Here is a 19,497-nt window from a genome sequence, read left to right as displayed (position 1 = left end):
GCCTTCTGTTTCGCGTTTTGGCCTTTTCTCTTTTCCTTTTTCTCATGTTCGCCTGCCAACCAGTGGCGTTTCCTCATCCTTCCTGGGAAGGGCGGGGGTCGTTGCTTTGCCGCGGATATGAAAAAATGATAATGATAGTAAGAATAAGAAGGAGAACGACACTGTAGCGGGAAATTTATTCAAGATGAGAAAAGCTCAAAAGCGGTGACTTCATTAAGTAGAGGACTTTCTCTCTCTCATCGCAAAACAAAGCACAAAAAGCTGAGGGAGTGAGGTGTAGCCGCTGAGCTGCACCGCGTTAAGAGATGGACGCGAGCAGCAGACACTGAAAGCAGCGCCCCATTGCATTGAGAAGTGGCTCGTGACGCACACTGCCTCTCTCTCTCTGGGTGTGCCCTCGCATGTACTCCACCATCGCGTATTCACAAAAGAGAAGTCACCTCCGCTTTCTTTCGCCTCTTCTTCCTTTACGGGGTCCGTTGCAACAGCGAAGCGACCTTTAAAAAGACTACACATTTGCATAGACGCGAGACGCACGTGCGATCGTCAACTCCACCACATTTCCGCGTGATACGCACGCGGCGAGGCAGCTCACAGCCACAGAAGACACACACACACAACGAAGACTCCTGCTCCTCCTTTTTCTTTTTTTACTTCCGTATCACGAGCTGCATGCAAGCAGCGCGCACATCTTACTGCTGTGCAACATACATATAGACTCTTCTTCTTCTTTTTCATAACTTAGAACGATGCCGCCGTCTGCTGGAGCGCCGGCGTCACGGCCGCGGTCCGCGGAACAGATGGCTCGCCTGCTGCTCTCCAACGGCTTCCGCTACGACTCGTGGGAAGCCAAGCAGACTGCAAAGAGCATTCAATCCCACGGTGGCGCCTGTGTAACGCTGCAGCTCACCTTCCGCGACGCCTCGCCGGAAGCGCTACAGGCAACCGAGATGGACGCCGTGAACCTCGTCCTCTTCGACCCGGCACGAAAGATGTTCTACGGCTCGTCCTACCAGCTGGAGCGGCACCAGCTCACCCGGCCCATCGTCGTGCAGACGGCACCGTCGCAGGTGTTGGTGGTCGAGACGCTCGCGCAGGAGACGCGCCCGGATCGGTCGCTGGAGCAACACCGCGTCACGCGCTGGGGCTGCTGCCCGGTGGAGGAGCTGAAGAACGGCGGCACCTCCTTCACGCTGCACCGCGGCACGGCGCAGCTGCTGCAGGTGGACCAATCCTCCTGGCCGGCGGAGTGCCTCCCAACGGCGCCGAGTGATGCGGCGCTGCTCTGCGACGTTGCCGTCAACGCAGACGCGGCGCTGGCGAAGCTGATGAGCGAGCTCGTGCCTCCTGGTGTCTTCGTCTCCGCCGACTTCACGCGCAGCACGCCGAAGCCCGGCACCTCGACCTTCCGCCTCACCGTCAAGAACATCGAGCTCGCCGCCACGTCGAAGGACTCCGCCGTGAACTTAGCCGACCCGGACGCTGACTGGTCGGTCGCCGCCATCGCCCACAACGGCTTTCGGCCGCTCGGGAAAGGCAGCGAGGTGCCGCTGCTGCTCGTGAGCTCTTCGGAAAAAACCAGCAATGGTGGCGGTCGTGGGCGCCATGAAAGTGGCAGCAGCTCCTCCTCCTCCCCGTCCTCCTCGACGTCTAGTCCGCACCCAATCAGTGCAGCGCCGAATACGGTTCTCCTCCGCTCCGATCTTCCGCTTGAAATGGACCGGCTGCCGGTGCACTCCTCGACGTCGCTTGTCATGGCGGTGCGTCGCCGCGCACCGGGTTCGCGTGCCTTCGCGGTGGTCGGCTTCTGCGTGCTGCCGCTCTGCATGATGCCGATGGAAGACCGTGACATTCGCGTAGAGAATTTGCCTGCGTTGCGCGGTCCCTTCTCGTGCGAGGATGCGCGGCTGCTGATGTTGGACTCCACCAGTCCCTACGGGCGTGTGCCGATAGCCGTGACTCTCACCGTAGAGTACCACGACACCGGTGTAGCCCCCTCCTCGTCCGCCGCCGCCGCAGCAGCAGCAGCAGCGGCCGGTGTTGGTGCGGGTGTCGCTGCACCGCTGCCGGTGCCTGAGGAAATCACACGAGATGACGTGTCCTCCGCCTCGGCGTCTGTGCTCAGCGACCATCCACCGCCGGCGGCAGCGGGGGGGAAGCCTACGCGTGTGCTGTCCACCGCGGATCAGATTCCCTCTCCGGCGATGCCAGGAGTGACGCCGTTAGAGGGCGCTCCGACGTCGCAAGCACCGACGATGCCGGCCGCGCTCGCCGCGTCTCGTGCTGCCGGGGACGACGTCGGCATCTTCAAGCTGCTCTGCACCATCATGGAGGAGTTGCACAAGGTTCGTGAGTCGCAAGACGTGCTGCTCCGGCAGACGAGCGGTCTGGGCAGCGGGCCCGCAGCGCTGAGTCCCGCCATGCAGGAGCGTCTCAACAAAGGCTTAGCCGATGGGGAGGTGGATGTGATTGACCTCGCCCCGCGGCCGCTGGCGGTCTCCTGGTGTGCGCGCCGCCTTATGCAGGAGGGCGTGCAGCCCCTTCTCCACCCTCTCCACGGCACGCTGCTGAATGACGCGGCACCGATGGTGGGCCAGCTGAACTCCTCCCTGTACGGTTTCCGTGTGGAAGGCATCACGGTGGACAACGCGGTGTACATGCCGGCTGACGTGTGTTTGCTCTTCTCCTTTGGTCCTCTGAGCTACCAGCAGGTGGGCCCCCTGCGCATGGTCTCCGTCGAGGAGACGACGACGAACAGAAGCTTTAAGGTGTACGACAGTCAGGATCGAGCCGGACTGGTCTGGTGCGAGCCGACGGAGGCACTGCAGAGCAGCGTGATGCGCAAGTTCAAGGCAGCCGGCAACGCCACCCTCTACGTGCACGTGTACGACGCACTGACCATGTTCTACGTCGCCACGGCACACCTCCCACTGGCTGCCTTCCGCAGACCCGTGTCCGCCACGTGTGCGATGATGCCGATGGACGTCGCGCTCCAGCGTGACCTCAGCATGACGGAGCAGGTGGTGCCGCCAAAGGTGTTCCCCGTGATGCGGCACGCCGGTCAGGTGCACCTCACGATTTTCTGCGTCGGTGTTGGGGAGGCGGAGGGGGGCTTGGCGGGTCAGTCCAATGTGATGCGGCTCCCAGGAGAGGGGGCGGCGCATAATGGTGGTGCTGACGGTGTTCGTGGTGGTGGCCGCGTCATTACTGCGAAGAAGCTCCGTCACGTCGATCGACTCAACGGGTCCGCGACGTCATCATCAAGCGGAGGCGGCGCCCCAAACGCTGACGGCGGTTCCACCGCGCTGCGCGAGTCGTCAGCAGGAAATGACGTGAGCGACCGCATCACCGCCGCCACTGCGACTACGACTCCTCCTCCTGCTGTTGCAACGGGAGGAGAAAACGGTAATGGCGGCGGTTCTCTGCACCGGCAACGCACCGAGTACATTAAGAAGCAACTGCTGGCGCAGCAGCAGAGCACCGGCAGCCCCCTCCTCCCCGGTGTGCCGGACGCACACGTGCAGGCGGCGCAGGAGGCAGCAGAAATGGAGTACCGCCTGCGCCAACTCGAGCACGAGCGCGCAGCCGTTAAATCAAAGCGCATCGCCGAGGCCCTCCTCAGCCGCCTCACGGTGGAGCACGACGTCCACGTCGTGTCGTGGCGACCAGAGGTGATCCGCACGCCCTTTGCGAATCCGTTTGGCACTACGATGCAGTTCTTCGTCGAGGTCGATCCGGGCGATATGGACGTGTGCGCCGTCGTGGACGGCGCGAACTTCTACCTGGGGCCCCGTGAACGCACCGAGGTGCTGCTGGTCGTCCGCCTCTCCGCACACGCGGCGGAGCATCCAAACGTCACGCGAGTCACCGCCCGCGTCTACTCCGAAAGGCGCGAGCTCGTCTGCTGCGTTCGCGTGAACGCCACGGTGGAGCCGCCGTTGGTGGACCGCCGCTACGAGGTATTCGGCGCCGCCGGCACGGAGGTGTCGACGCGGTTTCTCAGCCGCACGTTTTCTGCCGCGAGCTTCCCGGACACGTCCAACAGCGCCGCGTTGCTGCGGCGCATGCGCGAGCTCTGCGCGTTCGCCGCGACGTCCTCGGGGACGACGACGGTGCGCACCAACGCGGTGCTCGACCCCATCACACAGACGCACATCACGGCCTGGGAGGAGGCGACGGTGACGACGCAGATCCCGAAAGAGTTAGGGCGGCAGCGCATTGAATACGTCACCTTCTTCTACGATGCAGCCATGAGCCGTGTTTATGAGACGTGGGAGCTGTGCGTCTTTGCCTGTGAAAGCTACATGACGCGTGACATTTACTGGGGACAGACGACCGCCCTCGGCCTCCCTGCGGAGGGCACGGAGGATCTGTACTGCAGCGACACGAAGGTGAAGGTGGAGCGGCGGGGGCCTTCGTACGTGTTGCGCCTCCACCCCCGCGATGTCGGGACGCAGAAGATGCTGCTGCACACCCTGCAGGACAGCGCGCTAAAGAAGACGCTGCTCACGGTGCCGACCGTCTACCCAACCCCATCCTACACGCAAGTGATCGAGCTGTCTTTGGAGAACGCCCGTGGGCCGGTGCTGCGCCGTCTCACCTTCGCCCATCGCGGCGAGCAGGAAGAGGTGTTTCAAGTGCACCACAACTACAAGTTTAATCTGCGCGTGAGCCCGTCGAAGTTCGCGCTGGCACCGGGCGACTCGCAGTTTGTCGGGTTGCAGTTCGACATGCTCACGCTACCGCCCGGCCAGCTGGAGGGGCGGTGGCCGATGTGGATCTTCATCAACAACAGCGAGGACAAGACGGTGGAATCGTACCATTTGGAGGTGGTGCTGCGCGCGCATCCGGTGGCGCCGGTCGTACAGGAGTAGAAAGACAAGAGACAAAAGATCGAGGCAGGGTCGTGGGCTCTGACGAGTATTGTACTTCGTATCGCGTCCTTCGTGTCGTTGCGGCTTACGCCAACGCCTCTCTTACATTATAGAAAACAGAAGCACGGCTTTTCCTTTGCCGGTGAGCCGTATCAATGTCTACGCTCCACTGTGCGGAGGAACTTTCAAGTAGGTCGGAGGCCGTGGCGATGCGTCCTCAAGGCCCTGTTCTTGCTGTTGCTTCATTTTGCGGCAACTCCCGTTGCATTGCTTTGCAGACAGTCAATTGATTTATAAGAAAAGGAGGGACGGAGAGAAGCAGCGTTGTCGGCCTTGGTGCACAACGGATAACGGAGAAGTACTGCGTGAGCGGTGTTTGGTGGGGCATTTTTATCTCGACCCTTCACCGCTCAGCCCGCTTCTCCTTACGGAGGCGGCCAATCACGAAGGCACAATCTGTTGACCTCCTCTTTTAAATGCTCTCCCGTGAAGAGAAGGATTCCCCCCTTCCCTCCCCCCTCCACACAAACATATCTTCTCTGTTCTCTTCTTCGCAGCTCATGTGCCTGCTCGTACTTTGCCTCTGCCTCTCTCTCTCTCCTTCCCACTACACTTCGCCATTGTCTTTTAACCCGACAGGACAAGAACTGCTGGGACGGCGCTGCGCCGTCGGCCATGTGGCACCCCTGCCTTTCCCAATTTCTGTAGCATTTAATCTCGTTGTTCTGAGCTGCCGCCGCTGCGGAAGACGCGACACCGGCGTCTGCGGTTCACAAGCAGCTGGCGCGTCTTATCAGACCTTCCCTTCCTCTCCCTCCTCAATCATAAATCCTCTCCTTTCGCCATTGCGGCTACAAGGTTTGTTTTTTCGCAGCTGTTCTTGTCGTTTTGGCCATGGAGTCGGTGGTGAAGCTGAACCGCAAGCTCGGTGTCGGCGGCTGCGGCATCGTCTACGAAGGCTTCGACCACGCCAAGGGTCAGTTTGTGGCGGTGAAGGAGCTGCCCTACATGGAGCCCAGCCTGGCAGGCGGGGAGGACACGGAGCTGGCGGAGATCCTGCGCGAGCTCGCCTGCATGCGGGAGGGGCGGCACCCCAACCTAGTGCAGTACTACGGTGCCCGACGCAGTGCGGTGGGGGTGCAGATCATCATGGAGTACGTCAGCGGTGGCTCGCTCGACTACGTATTAACGCGCTGCGGTCCGCTGCGCGAGACCGTCGCACGCGCCTACACCCGCGACGTGCTCGAGGCCCTGCGGTACCTGCACGAGGTCATGCACGTCTGCCACCGAGACGTGAAGCCGGCGAATATCCTCATCACCCCAGAGGGCCGCTGCAAGCTTGCGGACTTCGGTGTCGCGAAGCACGTGGAGGAGACACCGCCAAGGCATCCGCCGTTGTCGAACTCCGCTGGCGAGCGCGAGGGGCGAGAGGGACGCCTGCAGACGGCGGTCGGCACGCCGTGGTACATGGCGCCCGAGGTCATTAACGGAGGTGTCGAAGACGACGATGAAGAGGGTGATTCTGTGGGAGAGGAAGATGCGAAAAGCGACGGTCGTGGAGAGGGCAACGCTGCCGACAACGTGGGGACTGCAAAGCAGTACGCAGAGCCGTCTCCCATGGAGAGCTCCCTCGAGGACTGGTCCAACGCGATGCCGGCCTTTCCTTCCGCCAGCACCCCGGGCCCCGACCCACCCCCGCTCTATTCCTCCACGCCCTACTACAACCCACTGAAGCGCATTATCCGTAAGGGCAGACTCGCCCGCGGCTCCGTCGGCTACACCACCCGCGCCGACATTTGGAGCGTCGGGGTCACCGTGTACGAGATGGTCACCGGCACCCGCCCCTTCGGTGCCGACCTGCACAATCCATCAGCCGTGTTGTTCCGCATCGCCAACTGCGCCACGGCGCCGCCTCGCCTGCCGCCCGGCCTGCACGTCTCGCCCACCCTGCAGAGCTTTCTTGACCTCTGTTTCGTGTACGACAAGGACCTGCGGGCCACCGCCAGGGAGCTGCTGGGACACCCCTGGTTGCGCGACGCCTCGCCTGCGGCGGGCACGGCACGTGAGTCCATCGCCCACAGGCTCAGTGACAGCGACTCCTTGAGGGCAACGACGCCGGCGCCTGCAGGCCAGCACGTGGACAGCGGTGCACCTCCGCCGCCGCAGCAGCAACAGCAACCGCAACTCTCGGTGCGGCGCAGCGTGTTTGACGGCGTGCCACTGTTGGATGCGATGGACCTGCCAGCGTACTCCACCGCCGCGCGTGCCCCCTCTCCCTCGCCGCGAGAGAACAGCAAAAGCAAGAGTTACAACACCTACAACAGCGGTTCGAACGGGGAGGCGGGCAGCGCGGCGGGAGGACAGCACAGCCGGCCCGGCATGCATCGGCTCTCCAGCGCCGGCATCCGCCACACGTTTCTCCCATCGCCCACCTCGACGGTTGAGGCCTCGTTGGTCAGTCCGGAGGAGCAGGAGGAGGCGTATTCGCGGTATGCGGCGGCACGGCAACGCATTGGCCACGCTCGCAGCTCCGCACCGCGCGCGCCGGCTGTGCAGCCGCCTCACGGCAACAGCGATAGTGCTGGCGGTCGTGATGGTGGTCGGGGCGGGGGTGGCATCCAAACAAAATATGGCGCCTTTGTGGATTTGCTTTCGTATCCGTAAAACGTTGATGGTGCGTGGGTGTTTGTGTGCGACAACGGCGGGGAGATCAAACGAGGACGCCTCGATCCCCGCGCCTTCGTCTTCTTCCTATTCTCGTCTTGGTTGGCTTTTCTCTTCTCTTTCTCGATGTACACAACCGTCACCAATGGAATCGACATCCTTTCCTTCGAACTCGTATACACGCACACAGTAAACAGGCTAAACTGTATATATTTTTTTCTCTAAACAAACCCTTCGTGTGAAGTTGTCGGTTTGCCGTGATAGCGATGCTCTTCTCTTTCCCGTTTCTTCTTCTTTTTTTTTTCCTTTCCCGCTGCGTTGAGGTCGCTGCGTCAATGAGGGTTTCACACACGCGCCTCATGGACGCACCCTGCTATCGTTGCAGCTCCTTTTCGGTGGTTTACTCTTCTCTTTCTCTTGCGTGTTACTATTATTGGTTGGACATTATTTCGCAGCGCTCGCCGGCGAGGTGATGGGGCAAAGACAGCAATAGCGCGTCAACCTCTTCACGGGGGAAAAACTTCTTGTTCGCTGACTTGGCGGTTGCGGCTTATGGCTGCATTGACGTGTCGCTTCGCAGCATCCTCACTTGTTGATGTACGCCGTTAAAAATTTATTTATATCTGTATATAGCGCGTTGTTTCGTTAGTATTATTCTTGCTATTCTCTTCAAGCTGTCAACGAAGATGACGCGTCTTTTTTGGGGGTCTTCCCCTTTGGTGAGCGCTGTTGCGCTTCACGAGGTCGCTCAGTCGTCATACCGGATGAACGGGGCCGTTTGCAGCGCGGAGTTAGGCATGGCGGGGAGGGTTTTACGAAGAAAAAGCTGAGAAGACACACGCCTTCTTTTACCTCGGTGATCATTTCATTTGCTGCTCGAATAAAGAAAAGGAGGCCTCCCTCCGTTTGTTTTCCTTTGGAACTCAGGTGATAACGGCCGCGAAAGAAAGAAGAAGAAGCTTTCAGACACACACACACACACACACACACACACACATGGTTCTGATATGTACCCTTGTGTCTGGCTACAACGGAACTGGATGTGAGGAACACTCGGCATCACGTGCAGAAGAATAGTAGAACGCCTCGGCGGCTTCACTGCTGACTTCCGCGCAGGCGTGGTGGAACTGCACGCCCACTCTTCTGTTCCGTCTAAAGAGATCGTACTAGGGCCCACATAAACTGTCAAGTGTCGCTGTCTGTGTGTGGGTGTGTGTGCCTTGAATGGATCCGCCTGTTCTCTTCCGACAAACCCAACCTCCTCTTCTTCTTCTGTTGGGCAGAGCGTGGGGAATCGAAGGCGCAATCATACAGGCAGAACCGCCGGAGGCGATAACGCACCTTCGATCACAACGGAGCAAATCAACTCTTTTCATTTGCAGGTAAGCACAATTGATCCACTTATTGCATAGAACGCAGAACTAAACATCTGCAGCACCACAGCGATAACGACGTGGAAGCTCAGCGAGCGGGAGGCAGCTGTATTGTTGCTGCTTTCTCGTACACAGGCCGCTCTCTTTGGCGCTGTTTTCCCTTCTTTGCTGTGGCCGTATAGCCGCCTCATTTTTTGTTCCTTTGCGCATAGACTCTTTTCGTACTTCTTTCTCCTCTGTTGATATATACATATATGTGTGTGTGTCTGTGTGTGTGTGCGTGTGAGTATCAACGCACCACTACGCAAGTATGCTACGTATTACCTCGCAGCTGCTACGATGGCAGCCCGCAGAGTCGACTGGGTGGGCGACAGGTGCGGCGGCGGCGGCGGCATCAGCCGTCTGTGCGCAACGGCAAGGCGAACATGAGGCGCGGCCGAACGGAGCCGATTTTTTCCGTCGTGCCGCGAATTTCAAGAAGCGGCTGCGCTATAAATCGCAATACGCTTTTGCTCGCGAGGAGGCTCAGCGTTTCCTGGACGCGGAGGTGCCCAAGGTGGAGCTGAGCACGTGGATGGACACTGGCGACAACGCCTTGGCTCTCTCACAGTTTCTCAACCTCTTCGAGATTCAACCCGAGGCCTCAGTGGCCTCGCTGCTGATGAACAAGCTGATTCGACAGGCGGAGGACAGCTCCAATAAAGCTGTAAACCGCCTCCTTGCTGCTTTGAGTCTCGTTAACATCCGTCCCGAGGAGAACTACGAGCGTGTGTTTCAAGTGGTGTTGCAGGTGCTGCAGCAGCTGCAGAGTGTGCCGCCTATCACGCAGGACATCAACGCACTGCAGGGCGATGTGAGTGCCAGCAAGGACACGTTACGCCGTTTCAATGAGCTCTGGGACCCTCTCGCGTCGTGCGCCAAGCTGCTGCAGCGCTGCGGGAGGCGGGTGTCACCGGCGATGAACGATGAACTGGCCAATACGGTCATGAAGCACCTGCAGATGACCCCACCAGGCAACCTCTCTTTCTTGCAGACTTCCCTCGTCCGCATCTACGCGTGGATGGTGCGGGCGGAGCGGCCGGAGTCGAATCAGGTGCTATATCTGTTGGTGGAGTGCACCGGTGAGTTCCGCAGGGATAATTTCACCCCCCTGGCGCTCGCCTGTGTGCGTCACAACCAACTCGTGCCGCTGCCGATTGAGCTGATAGAGCGACTGACACGGGCTGCCTTTCACTACGCCATGACGGTCAATGCGATGGAAGCGAACGGCATACTCAGCTCTCTGGCGAAGCTCTTACTTTCTGTGACGCCAAACGTGAACGGCGCCACCACCGACGACCTCTACCGCGTTCGGGATTACTACAGCGCGTTGCTGGAGGACTTCAGCGCCCGCGTTGTGCGCTTTCTGGACCCGCGTGATATCCTCTACAGCTCCAACGCGGAGGACGTCTCGGCGATCGTGTTTGCCTACGAGCTGGGCGGGCACATGCGCTACCGGCGTGTCTTTGTTGCGTACGGTGAGTACGTGCAGCACGAAGTGCAGACCTTCGAGCCGCCGCAGCTGGCCCTCGCGACCGGCATCTTGCGGCGTGCGCAGCTCCTCACGCCGGAGCTGGCGGCGCGGCTGTCGGAGCGGATTGAGGTGGTGCTCGGGGAGCTGCGCCTGGTCGAGTTGTCGCACATCTGCGCTACCTTCGCCATGCTGCCGGGGCCGAAGCCGACGTGGTGGGCGGAGGCGAAGGCCGTGGCGCTGCGACTGCACGTGCCGGACGCGAGCGGCGTGGTCCGCCTCAACCTCGCGATTGCCTTCCCGGATGAGCCGAACCTCGTCGAGACGGTCGACTACGCGTTGCTGACGAGCAAGCAGCTCGTCGACATGCTGCCCATCACGCTGGGCTCCACCCAGTTTGAAGAGCCGGTGGTGTCCACGCTGTGCGCCCGCCTCGCCGCCCCAGGCGAGCGCTTTACCCCCGACGACCTGCAGTTCGTCCTGTCCTGCGGTCATCCGGCGCTGCTGCAGGCTGCCCAGGCGCACCTGCGCCGCGTCTTTGCCGAGCCGCAGTGGAACACCGACATTCTGTTTTCGCTGCCGCTCGTTTGCGATGCGCACCACCCCGAGCGCAACCAGCAAACCTTCAGCGTGGCCAAGGCGTTGGCGGCTGCCAAGGCGGCCTCCGTCGGCCCTCTGCAGTTCCTGTCCCTGGCAGAACTGCTGCTGACCACCTTCGGTGACGGGGACGCCGCCATTCGGCAGTTTGTGCAGGTCGGCGGCGAGGACATTGTTCGCTCCGACCGCATGACGCTCTCCGCGGTGGTGCGGTACCTCTCCGTTTTGCGGCGCTACCCGGCGGTGGTGCTCAGCACGGAGTGGCTTCGCAACTTCACCGACTGCGTGGACAGTGGCCCGCCGTTTACGAAGTCCGAACTCGAGGACCTCCTCATCTCCCTTCGCTCCCTTTACGAGGATGTCGCCAAGACACCCGCCCTGCAAACGCTGCTGTCGCTGCTCGTGGAGAAGTCGTACACGAAGCTGGCGGAGGCTGACGAGCAAACCGCCCGCATCACGGTGCTGCTGGTGTATCTGCAGAGTGGTATGACGCTGCCGCTGCTCACCTCGCAGTACCCGCTCCTGGCGAAGGTGACGAGCAACGATGCTAACTTCTCACCGCAGGTGCGGAAGGCGCTGGCGATGATGCCGCTGCCGAAGCCCGCCCCGGCGGAGGAGCGGCGCGGGCGTTTTGTGCTGAAGCACATCGACAAGTCCCACGCGCGGAACGACGGGCCGCACTTCGCACTGGACCTGAACACGTCTGACCCGTTTGAGGTGACGATGGACGCCAGGGCGACGCCTGCGGCAGAGTCGGCGCAGGCACCTCCGCCAGCGCCGCCGCAACGGCAGTCGGAACCACCAGCACCAGCAGCAGCAGCAGCGGCAGCCACAACAGTTCCCTCGCCCGACCCTTACCGACCTCCGCCACCGCCGGAGTCGGCTGCGCCGGCCACAGAGGCGGCGGCGGCGGCGGCGGAGAAGCCTGTGTCCTACTACGCGAAGTTCTTCAACTCCTCGGTAGGGCAAATCTTCGCCGGTCGCGGCACGCACGGTGAGGCAAAGGACGAAAAAGCGCGTGCGACGACGGCAGCGGCTGGCGCGGCCCCGCAACCGCGTCGTACGCGCCTTCACCCGTCCGCTGCTGCCACCGCTGTTCCTGCCGAGACGCCCTCTACCACCGCAGCTCCGCTTTCCCCGTCAGCACCGGCATCAGTGCCGCCGCCATCGTCTGCAGCAGTAACAGCAGCGGCAGCAGCCCCCTCCGCCGTCCCCGTCACTACCTTCACCACAGCCTGGGGTCCAACGCCCTCCTCCTCCTCGATGGCCGGCTGGCCGTTCGCAGCGAACGCATTGCAGTCCCCCTCCTTTGCTTCTTCATCCACCGCAGCCGCGGTGACAGCGGAGCAGCAGCACAACACCGCCTTCAGCTCCCTCTTTGGAAGTGTCCCGCCCACGCCGGCGAACACCGCCACTGCCACTACGGCAGCCATGGCAGCGGCGCCGGCATCGATCGTGAACCCCTCAGCCAATTCCACCGCCCGACGCGCAGGGATGGGCGGCAACAACGTCTTCTTCGACCCGAGTAACCCGTCTGCCCAGCGCGGTCGCCCCGTCATCTCGCGCAAGGCCGTCATGACCCGCCAAGGCGCAGCAAACCCAAGCAGCGCCAATCTCGCCTATTCCTCCTCGTCGTCGGCTCCGCAAGGTGGCGGTGCGACCGCTGAGCAGGACGATATTCGCCGCATCTACAACGACTCCTACCGCGCCACGGAGGTGAACGCGAACATGGGCGGTGCGGGGGGTCCGCAGATTGTGCTGGACGCGAGGGCGGTGCCTGCCGCGGCCGCCGCCTCCAGCGTGCTCAACGGCGAGGACAGCGGCACTAACGGCTACAGCAGCAGCGGCATCAGCCGGCAGATCCGTCACGGCAACGTGAGTGGGATGGCGCAGTTTATGCAGAAGACAGGCGTGACGAAGATCAGCGGCTACAACATGGACGACGAGGCCGCCAACGCGGCGGCGGAGGAGCCCGCGGCCGCCCCGACCGGCGAGAACCGACCAGCGCTGGACTGGATGGACGCGGCACGGCGCGTGGCACGGGTGACGCGGCACCCCCGCAGCAAAACGAAGTCACGCACACACACCAGCCTGTCCGCGTGGCTGAGCACGCCCTCCGCACGGCTGGATGCGACGCCGGGGGATGCAGAAGGAGCGGCGGGTGGCAACGCCAAGTCGGAGAAGACGGCGGCGGCGGCCGATGACTCGGCGAAGTCGGGTGCACGGCAGACAACCGTAGCCGCCGCGTTGCACCGCCGACGGTCGAAGAAGGACAAGGCTGCTGCTGTCGCGGCGAAGGCGGCGGCGAAGGCGGTGGCAGAGGCAACGGAAGCAGCGGCGACGGCGCACGGCAGGCGTGGCGGCGGTGGTGGTGGCCGCGGTAAGGCTGGTAAGGCCGGCAAAGCTGGCAAGACGACGAAGACGAGCAAACCGACCAGGAGTGCCGCCGCGGCAGCAAAGAAGAAGCCGCAAGCAAAAAAGGCGGCGGCGAGACCGGCGGCCGCCAAGGCGGCGACTGGCGGACGTGCGAGGAAGACCGCTTCCCCGCCCGCCGCGAAGCCTTCGGTGCGGTCAGCGAAGAGGACGGTGAAGGCGGCGGTGAAGAAGGCGGCACCGGCCAAGAGGAAGCCGGCGGCGGGGAGGGGGAAGAAGTGAGTGCTTGCGGCCGCCCTGGCCTGCGCCACAGCGGAACAACAGGTACTCCAGGGAATACGTATGAACATGTGCTTGTGTTGTCGCTGTTTTCACTGTTCACTCCCAAGCGGCGTGAACTCCGGCTGGCTGTCGAATAGAACTTTTATCTTCCTTTCCCTCTTCCCCCCTTCCCCGTTGTTTTCTCGCATGGTAGAGGCGTAGCTGCGCTTCCTTGTCCATCCCGCCGCTGACGGACCTCGCTTTGTTTCGCCTTCCTTTCCGGGCTCGCCCTCGTGTGTGTGTGATTGAATGCATCGCTTTGCGTGGAGGCGGGGGAGGGGAGACATGTATTTTTCTATCGATAGAACCTGTAGCTTTCTTTGGTTTTCTTCCTTTCTTTCTATTGACTTGTAGCGCTTCTCTATAGAAATGTTTTCAGTGAACGGCTGTGTGATTTATTGTACTGGTGCAGTTTGGCTTGTTGGTCCGTGCGTGTGCGGGTGCGGGTGTGAGGAATGGGGTTTTTGTTTCTACCTCTCCCGCACCGCTGTCGTACCTGCGCGGAGGGGGAGGAGGGGGGGAGGGGTGTCGTTGTACGCACCTTCATAGAAGCAGCAACGTGCTTTTTATTCTTATTTGGCCTCCTTTGAGTGGTGTGGGTGGGTTGCCACCGTTTGACTTTGCATGATGCCGAGTACGCATGATGGTCTTTCTCTTTCTCTTTCCTTCAGTATTTTGTTAACATCAGCAGCAACGAAGGAGGCAACGTAAAAGAGAAAAACGCGCGGAAACACACACAGGCATGGTCTGCCATTTATTCCTGAGTAGAGAGGCACGATGTCCGTGATGTCTCGTCGTGCGCTAGCACTCGCATTTCGCTTAGCAAAGTGGAAAAGATGCATCCCTACCGCGGCCTTTCATGGCTTGTCGTTTACCTTCTTTGCCGAAACTCTCGGCACGCGCAGGAACGGCGGTTGAGGTCTTCGTCATTCCATTTTTGCTCCTTCTCCTTTCTCGACACACGTAATGCGTAAACTCCAATCTCGCTACTCTTTCGCATACCATCGCTTCTCCGCGTTTTTGTTTCCCCTTCTTATTTTCTTCCACCCCACACCGCACCCACGGACGTGCCGCAAGCAGCTCTGTTGGTTGCCGTCGTTGGGAGGAGTCACCGCGATTGCTACGCAAAGACGACTACGGAAGAGCGCGCAGCGGAGCCTGCGTACATTTGCCAGCTCCCATTGTGGCGCGGAGGCGACACCGTCTTCTCTTGCCGACGTGAGGGGAGAGGAGTGCGCGCCTGCTCGTCGTTGGTGGCAGCGTTTCTTTCCCGCTGTCGTCTAACGAAGAAAAGGAAAAAAGAAGAAAGGCGACCACAAAGTTCTGTTCTGTATATTTCGTACTGCTTAGTCACTTCCCACTGTGCCGCACTTTCATTCACTTCTTAATTGTTATTTGTTTTGTTTGTTTTTCAAACTTTTTTTTTGTTAGTCTAGTCCTCCGTTTATAATGTACTTCATTAGAGGGTCGCCCGCCGGCAACTCGGTGCGGCGCCACGGTGAACGCGCCACCTCCACCTCGATGGTGAGCCAAACCAACGGCAGCTTCACCGAGAGCAGCATCTACACGCCGTCCGTGTACAGCGAGGGACACGTGGCGGGCCACCAACACCGCAGCACCGCCAGTCGATTCACCTCGACCTCCGCCTCGCCGCGACCGGAGCACTTCGACGACGCGAACCTGTACGCAGGTGCGGACGGCGCCGACACGCGCGAAAACTTCCGCGTCGCCGTCCGCGTGCGACCACCGCTGCCGCGAGAGCTACACGGCTACCGCCCGTTTGTGGACGTCGTGCAAATCACCGCGGCGCACGAGAACACCATCACCCTGTGCGACGCTCTCGACACGGAGGATGGACGGGCGGCGGTGTACTCGCGCCAGAGCTACGCCTTCGACCGCGTCTACAGCGCGGCTGCGACGCAGGAGGAGGTGTACGAGCGAAGTGCCCGGCCCGCCGTGCTGTCCGTGCTGGAGGGTTACAACGCCACGTTGATGGCGTACGGGCAGACCGGCACCGGTAAGACTTACACGATGGAGGGCTTCACGAACGAGGAGGAGCGGGGCATCATTCCGCGCGCGGTGGAGGACGTCTTCGCGTACATTCATGAGAAGCGCAGCGCGAGCGCGGACACGAAGTTTCTCGTGCGGGCCTCCTACATGCAGATCTACAACGAGGTCATCTCGGACCTGTTGGAGGCGCCAAACCCGTCGTTGGGCACCCGCAGCAGTCTCGGGGTGCGCCACACCCCACAGCGTGGCGTCTACGTGGACGGTCTGTCGGAATGGGTCGTCCGGACGCCAGAGGACGTCTACGGCCTCATTGCCAAAGGCACCGCCCAGCGCGCGACGAGTGCCACGCGGCTGAGTGAGCTGTCCTCCCGCTCGCACGCCATCTTCACCATCGTGGTGGAGGCGATGGAGGGGGACGAGGCGAGCCCGCTGGCCTACCGCTTTGGCAAGCTGCACATCGTGGACCTCGCGGGCAGCGAAAAGATTCGACTTGCCGGGGTGACGGGACAGCGCTTAGAGGAGACGAAGAGCATTAATAAGTCGCTGCACGAGCTTGGCAACGTCATTGCCGCCTTGGCGGCCAAGTCCACCGCACACGGCCGTCGCGGCGGCCTGCCGCGGCACATCCCATTTCGCAACTCGGCCCTCACGAGCGCTCTCCGGGACTCACTCGGCGGTAACTGCAAGACAACGCTGATCGCCTGCATCTCCCCCGCGCTGGAGTCTTACGCGGAGTCGCTGTCGACACTGATGTTTGCCAACCGCGCCAAGAACATCCAGACCCATGCCGTGGTGAACGAGGGGGTCAATCAGGCGACGCTGCTGCGGACGTATGAGCAGGAACTGCGCCGGCTGCGGCAGCAACTGCAGGAGAGGACGGAGGCCGCCGCCTCCGGGGCCGACTCGGTCGACACGCACGTCCTCCTCTCGGAGATGGAGGAGGACTACCGACGGGCGGAGAAGGACCGTGTGGCGGCGCTGGCAGCCCTGCAGCAGTCCTCCGCGGCTCACCAAGAGGAACTCCGCGTCCGCGAGGAACTGGAGGGCCGTATTCGGGAGTTGGAGGCGATTATGCGCGAGGGCGGCATGGAGGGCAACCCACGCACGAGTCAGGAGTACGCCGAGCGGCTGCTCGAGCTGGATCGGGAGCGGCAGGCCGTAGCCGAAGACAAGGAGCAGGTGGACCGCTACAAGCACCTCCTGCTGAAGCAGCGCGACATCATGCTGAGCCTCACCACGCGGCTCAACGACCGCGACGAGACCATTTTGCTGCTGCAGGAGGAAGTGGACGCCTACGACCAGCACGTGCTGGCGTTGGAGGAGGAGTTGGATCAGGCGCTGCGGGAGAACAGCGGCAGCTCGGTCGGGGTTGATGGCGGGGACGGAGGCAGCGGTCGTCGACCGCCGTCGTTTGTGGTGAATCCACGAAGTGTCGGAAGGCTGAGCGAGGCGCAGGCGGCGGCGTACGTGCAGCGGCTGCGTGTTGGGTCTGCGGTGACTGGGAATCCGGCAGGTAGCGGGGATGCGAGTGCGTCTCCTTCCTACCGGTATCGATCGCTACTGCAGCCCACGCGGACGGTCACAGCGGAGCAGCTGTCCATTGAGCTCGTCATGCTGCAGGGCTGCCACGACGCGGACAGCAACGGGAGCTCCCCTCGTGGCGGTGCGGGAGCGATGTCAAAAGATGGGGCGGCGGCGGTAACGCCGGGCTTTAGTGAGGCGGAGTTGGCCCGTGCGGTGCAGCAGCGCGCGGACTCGATGCTCCGCAGTCACTACGATGAGCAACTGGCACAGCTGCGGTGCACCGTGGCGGATCTCACGCTGCAGCTGCGCAACAGCGAGGACAACGCCCATGTGGCGGACAAGGCAGTGGACCAACTGATTCTCCGTCTGCGCAGCAGCTCGAACGGCAACACGGTGGCGGCTGACGCGATGGAGGGCCTGCGAGGTGAGTTGCGGGCCGAGTGGGAGTCGCGGCGTAAGGCGTACGCGGCCACCATCGACGCGGTGCAGGACGCAGTGCGCACGGACGGTGTGGAGCGGGCCAGGCTCGGCCGTGAGGTGGACCGCGTGCGGCTGGAGATGCAGCACTTACTGGAGAGCGCAACGCCGCCGGTAGACGCGGAACAGCGGTCGGCGGTGAGTCGTGTCTGGCAGCGACTGCAGGAGGTGGAGGAGAAGGCTCGCCTGCAGGGAACCCTGTCGCGGCTGCCGAACCTGGAAAGGAAGTCGACGTCCGCATCGGCACCTTTAAACCCCTCTTCCTCTCCGCCTGCTGTCAGCGCGGATGTCGACCCACGCGAGCACCAACGCCAACTTCTCGATGCGCAGGCGCGTGAGAGGGCTCTGCAGGCAACGGTCAACGAGCAGCAAGCGGCAATACAAAAACTGGAGCGTGAAGCCGCGGGTCTGCGCGCTTCTTTGGTTTCTCGCAACAATCCGAGCAGCCCCGCCTCTCCATCGTCCTCCTCCATCAACAACAGCAACGCGGATGCCGAGGAAGTCGCTCGCTTGCAGCAGCAGCTAACGATCCATGAGAAGGACCGACGAGCTCTGCGCACCATTCTGGAGCAGCGGATGCGCGGCAAGATTGACCGCATTTGCGACATGCTGTCCAGCGGCGACGCGGTGAATGGGAGAGAGGGAGGCGGGAAGCTGGGAAGTGAAGCGCGCAGCTTGCAGGGCCTCATCCACGCGTCCATCAAGGCGATGGATGTGGACATCTGACAGGACGCAGCGCTGCAATTGCGTTGCCCTGACGCGTGCGTCGCTGTTGCACGTGGTGATGGTGGGGACGACATGGGGGGCGGGGAATTGAATCGGTGGCTTGTTGTTTTCCTGTAGTCGGAAGGGATCTAATTGCGTACGAATCTGTGTTGTTGTCGCTTTCTACGATGTGTTCCTCCTTTTGTATTATATATTTATTCTCTTTATCCTTACTCTGGTGCATCTCTCATTCAAAAGGGTTCCGAATGGAAGTCAAATGCGCAAATGAACTCGGGTAGGACGGGCGGCTCCTGTTCAGGAAGTTGGAGAAAAGAGGTGGGTTCTTCTTGTTGCTGGCGCCGCTCCAGCGCAGCTTTTCTGCGTCGTGTGTTCGTTGTCGTGCCGGTTGCAGCAGAGCTGCTATGGTGCCGCTCGCAGCAATGCGCAGCGGATCGGCCGACAGCTCCGACGCCGTCGAGATGCTCTTTGCGAACGCAGATACCGCAAAAGCAACCTCTTATGCCTCCTTCTCGCCCTCCCCCTCCTTCTCCTATTTTCCTATAACTATTGCTGCACCGAATACGACAGCGGAAAGATCTTCGGTATCGCAGCAGCATGAGTGTGACGCTCATCAGCACGCATCACATCTTCGTGAGTGGGCGCGTGCAGGGTGTATTTTATCGCAAGCACACGGCGCGGAAGGCGACGCAGCTGGGGGTGACGGGGTGGGTGCGCAACCTGCCAGACACGCGGGTTGAAATCCTGGCGGAGGGGACGGCGGCGCAGCTCGACGCACTCGAGACGTGGTGCCGCACCGGCCCTCCGAAGGCGGTGGTGACGGACGTTGCGGTGACCGATCTTACACCTAGCGTGACAGTAGTGAACGAGGACGGGGAGGCGGTGCGGGTGCCGCATTGCACCTCTCGCAAAGCAGCCGTGTTTGAGGTGAAACATTAGAGAACCGTCTGCAACGATACGCTGTTGTGTTCCCGCTTACTATTGTTAGTATTCTGTTTTATCGAGTGTTGCGTTATCTGCTGTTGGCGTTTGCACATGTGCCAGTACTAAT

The 19,497-nt window shown here is 61.5% G+C and overlaps 5 protein-coding genes across 5 annotated transcripts; all 5 read left to right on the top strand.

The window, feature by feature from the left end:
* Nucleotides 1–487: 487 nt before the first annotated feature.
* ABB37_05482 (hypothetical protein) lies at nucleotides 488–4,874 on the top strand (the record flags this gene model as incomplete). Its single annotated transcript, XM_015803516.1, has 1 exon — nucleotides 488–4,874. Exon 1 carries the CDS (start codon nucleotides 750–752, stop codon nucleotides 4,872–4,874), a length of 4,125 nt encoding a protein of 1,374 aa, XP_015658158.1. The 5' UTR covers nucleotides 488–749.
* Nucleotides 4,875–5,512: 638 nt separating this feature from the next.
* On the top strand, nucleotides 5,513–7,538 carry ABB37_05481 (putative protein kinase; the record flags this gene model as incomplete). The annotated part of the gene is made up of 1 exon (XM_015803515.1): nucleotides 5,513–7,538. Exon 1 carries the CDS (start codon nucleotides 5,769–5,771, stop codon nucleotides 7,536–7,538), a length of 1,770 nt encoding a protein of 589 aa, XP_015658157.1. The 5' UTR covers nucleotides 5,513–5,768.
* A 1,282-nt stretch (nucleotides 7,539–8,820) lies between these two features.
* Nucleotides 8,821–13,673, top strand: ABB37_05480 (putative mitochondrial hypothetical protein; the record flags this gene model as incomplete). Its single annotated transcript, XM_015803514.1, has 1 exon — nucleotides 8,821–13,673. Exon 1 carries the CDS (start codon nucleotides 9,222–9,224, stop codon nucleotides 13,671–13,673), a length of 4,452 nt encoding a protein of 1,483 aa, XP_015658156.1. The 5' UTR covers nucleotides 8,821–9,221.
* Nucleotides 13,674–14,788: 1,115 nt separating this feature from the next.
* On the top strand, nucleotides 14,789–18,449 carry ABB37_05479 (putative kinesin; the record flags this gene model as incomplete). Its single annotated transcript, XM_015803513.1, has 1 exon — nucleotides 14,789–18,449. Exon 1 carries the CDS (start codon nucleotides 15,162–15,164, stop codon nucleotides 18,447–18,449), a length of 3,288 nt encoding a protein of 1,095 aa, XP_015658155.1. The 5' UTR covers nucleotides 14,789–15,161.
* Nucleotides 18,450–19,043: 594 nt separating this feature from the next.
* ABB37_05478 (putative acylphosphatase) lies at nucleotides 19,044–19,385 on the top strand (the record flags this gene model as incomplete). The annotated part of the gene is made up of 1 exon (XM_015803512.1): nucleotides 19,044–19,385. The coding sequence occupies one exon, from the start codon at nucleotides 19,044–19,046 to the stop codon at nucleotides 19,383–19,385; it is 342 nt and encodes a 113-aa protein (XP_015658154.1).
* Between the last annotated feature and the right edge of the window lie 112 nt (nucleotides 19,386–19,497).

This window comes from Leptomonas pyrrhocoris (genome assembly GCF_001293395.1).
Source record: "Leptomonas pyrrhocoris isolate H10 chromosome Unknown, whole genome shotgun sequence".
Classification (NCBI taxonomy): domain Eukaryota; phylum Euglenozoa; class Kinetoplastea; order Trypanosomatida; family Trypanosomatidae; genus Leptomonas; species Leptomonas pyrrhocoris.
This window is presented reverse-complemented; position numbering and strand designations above follow the sequence as displayed.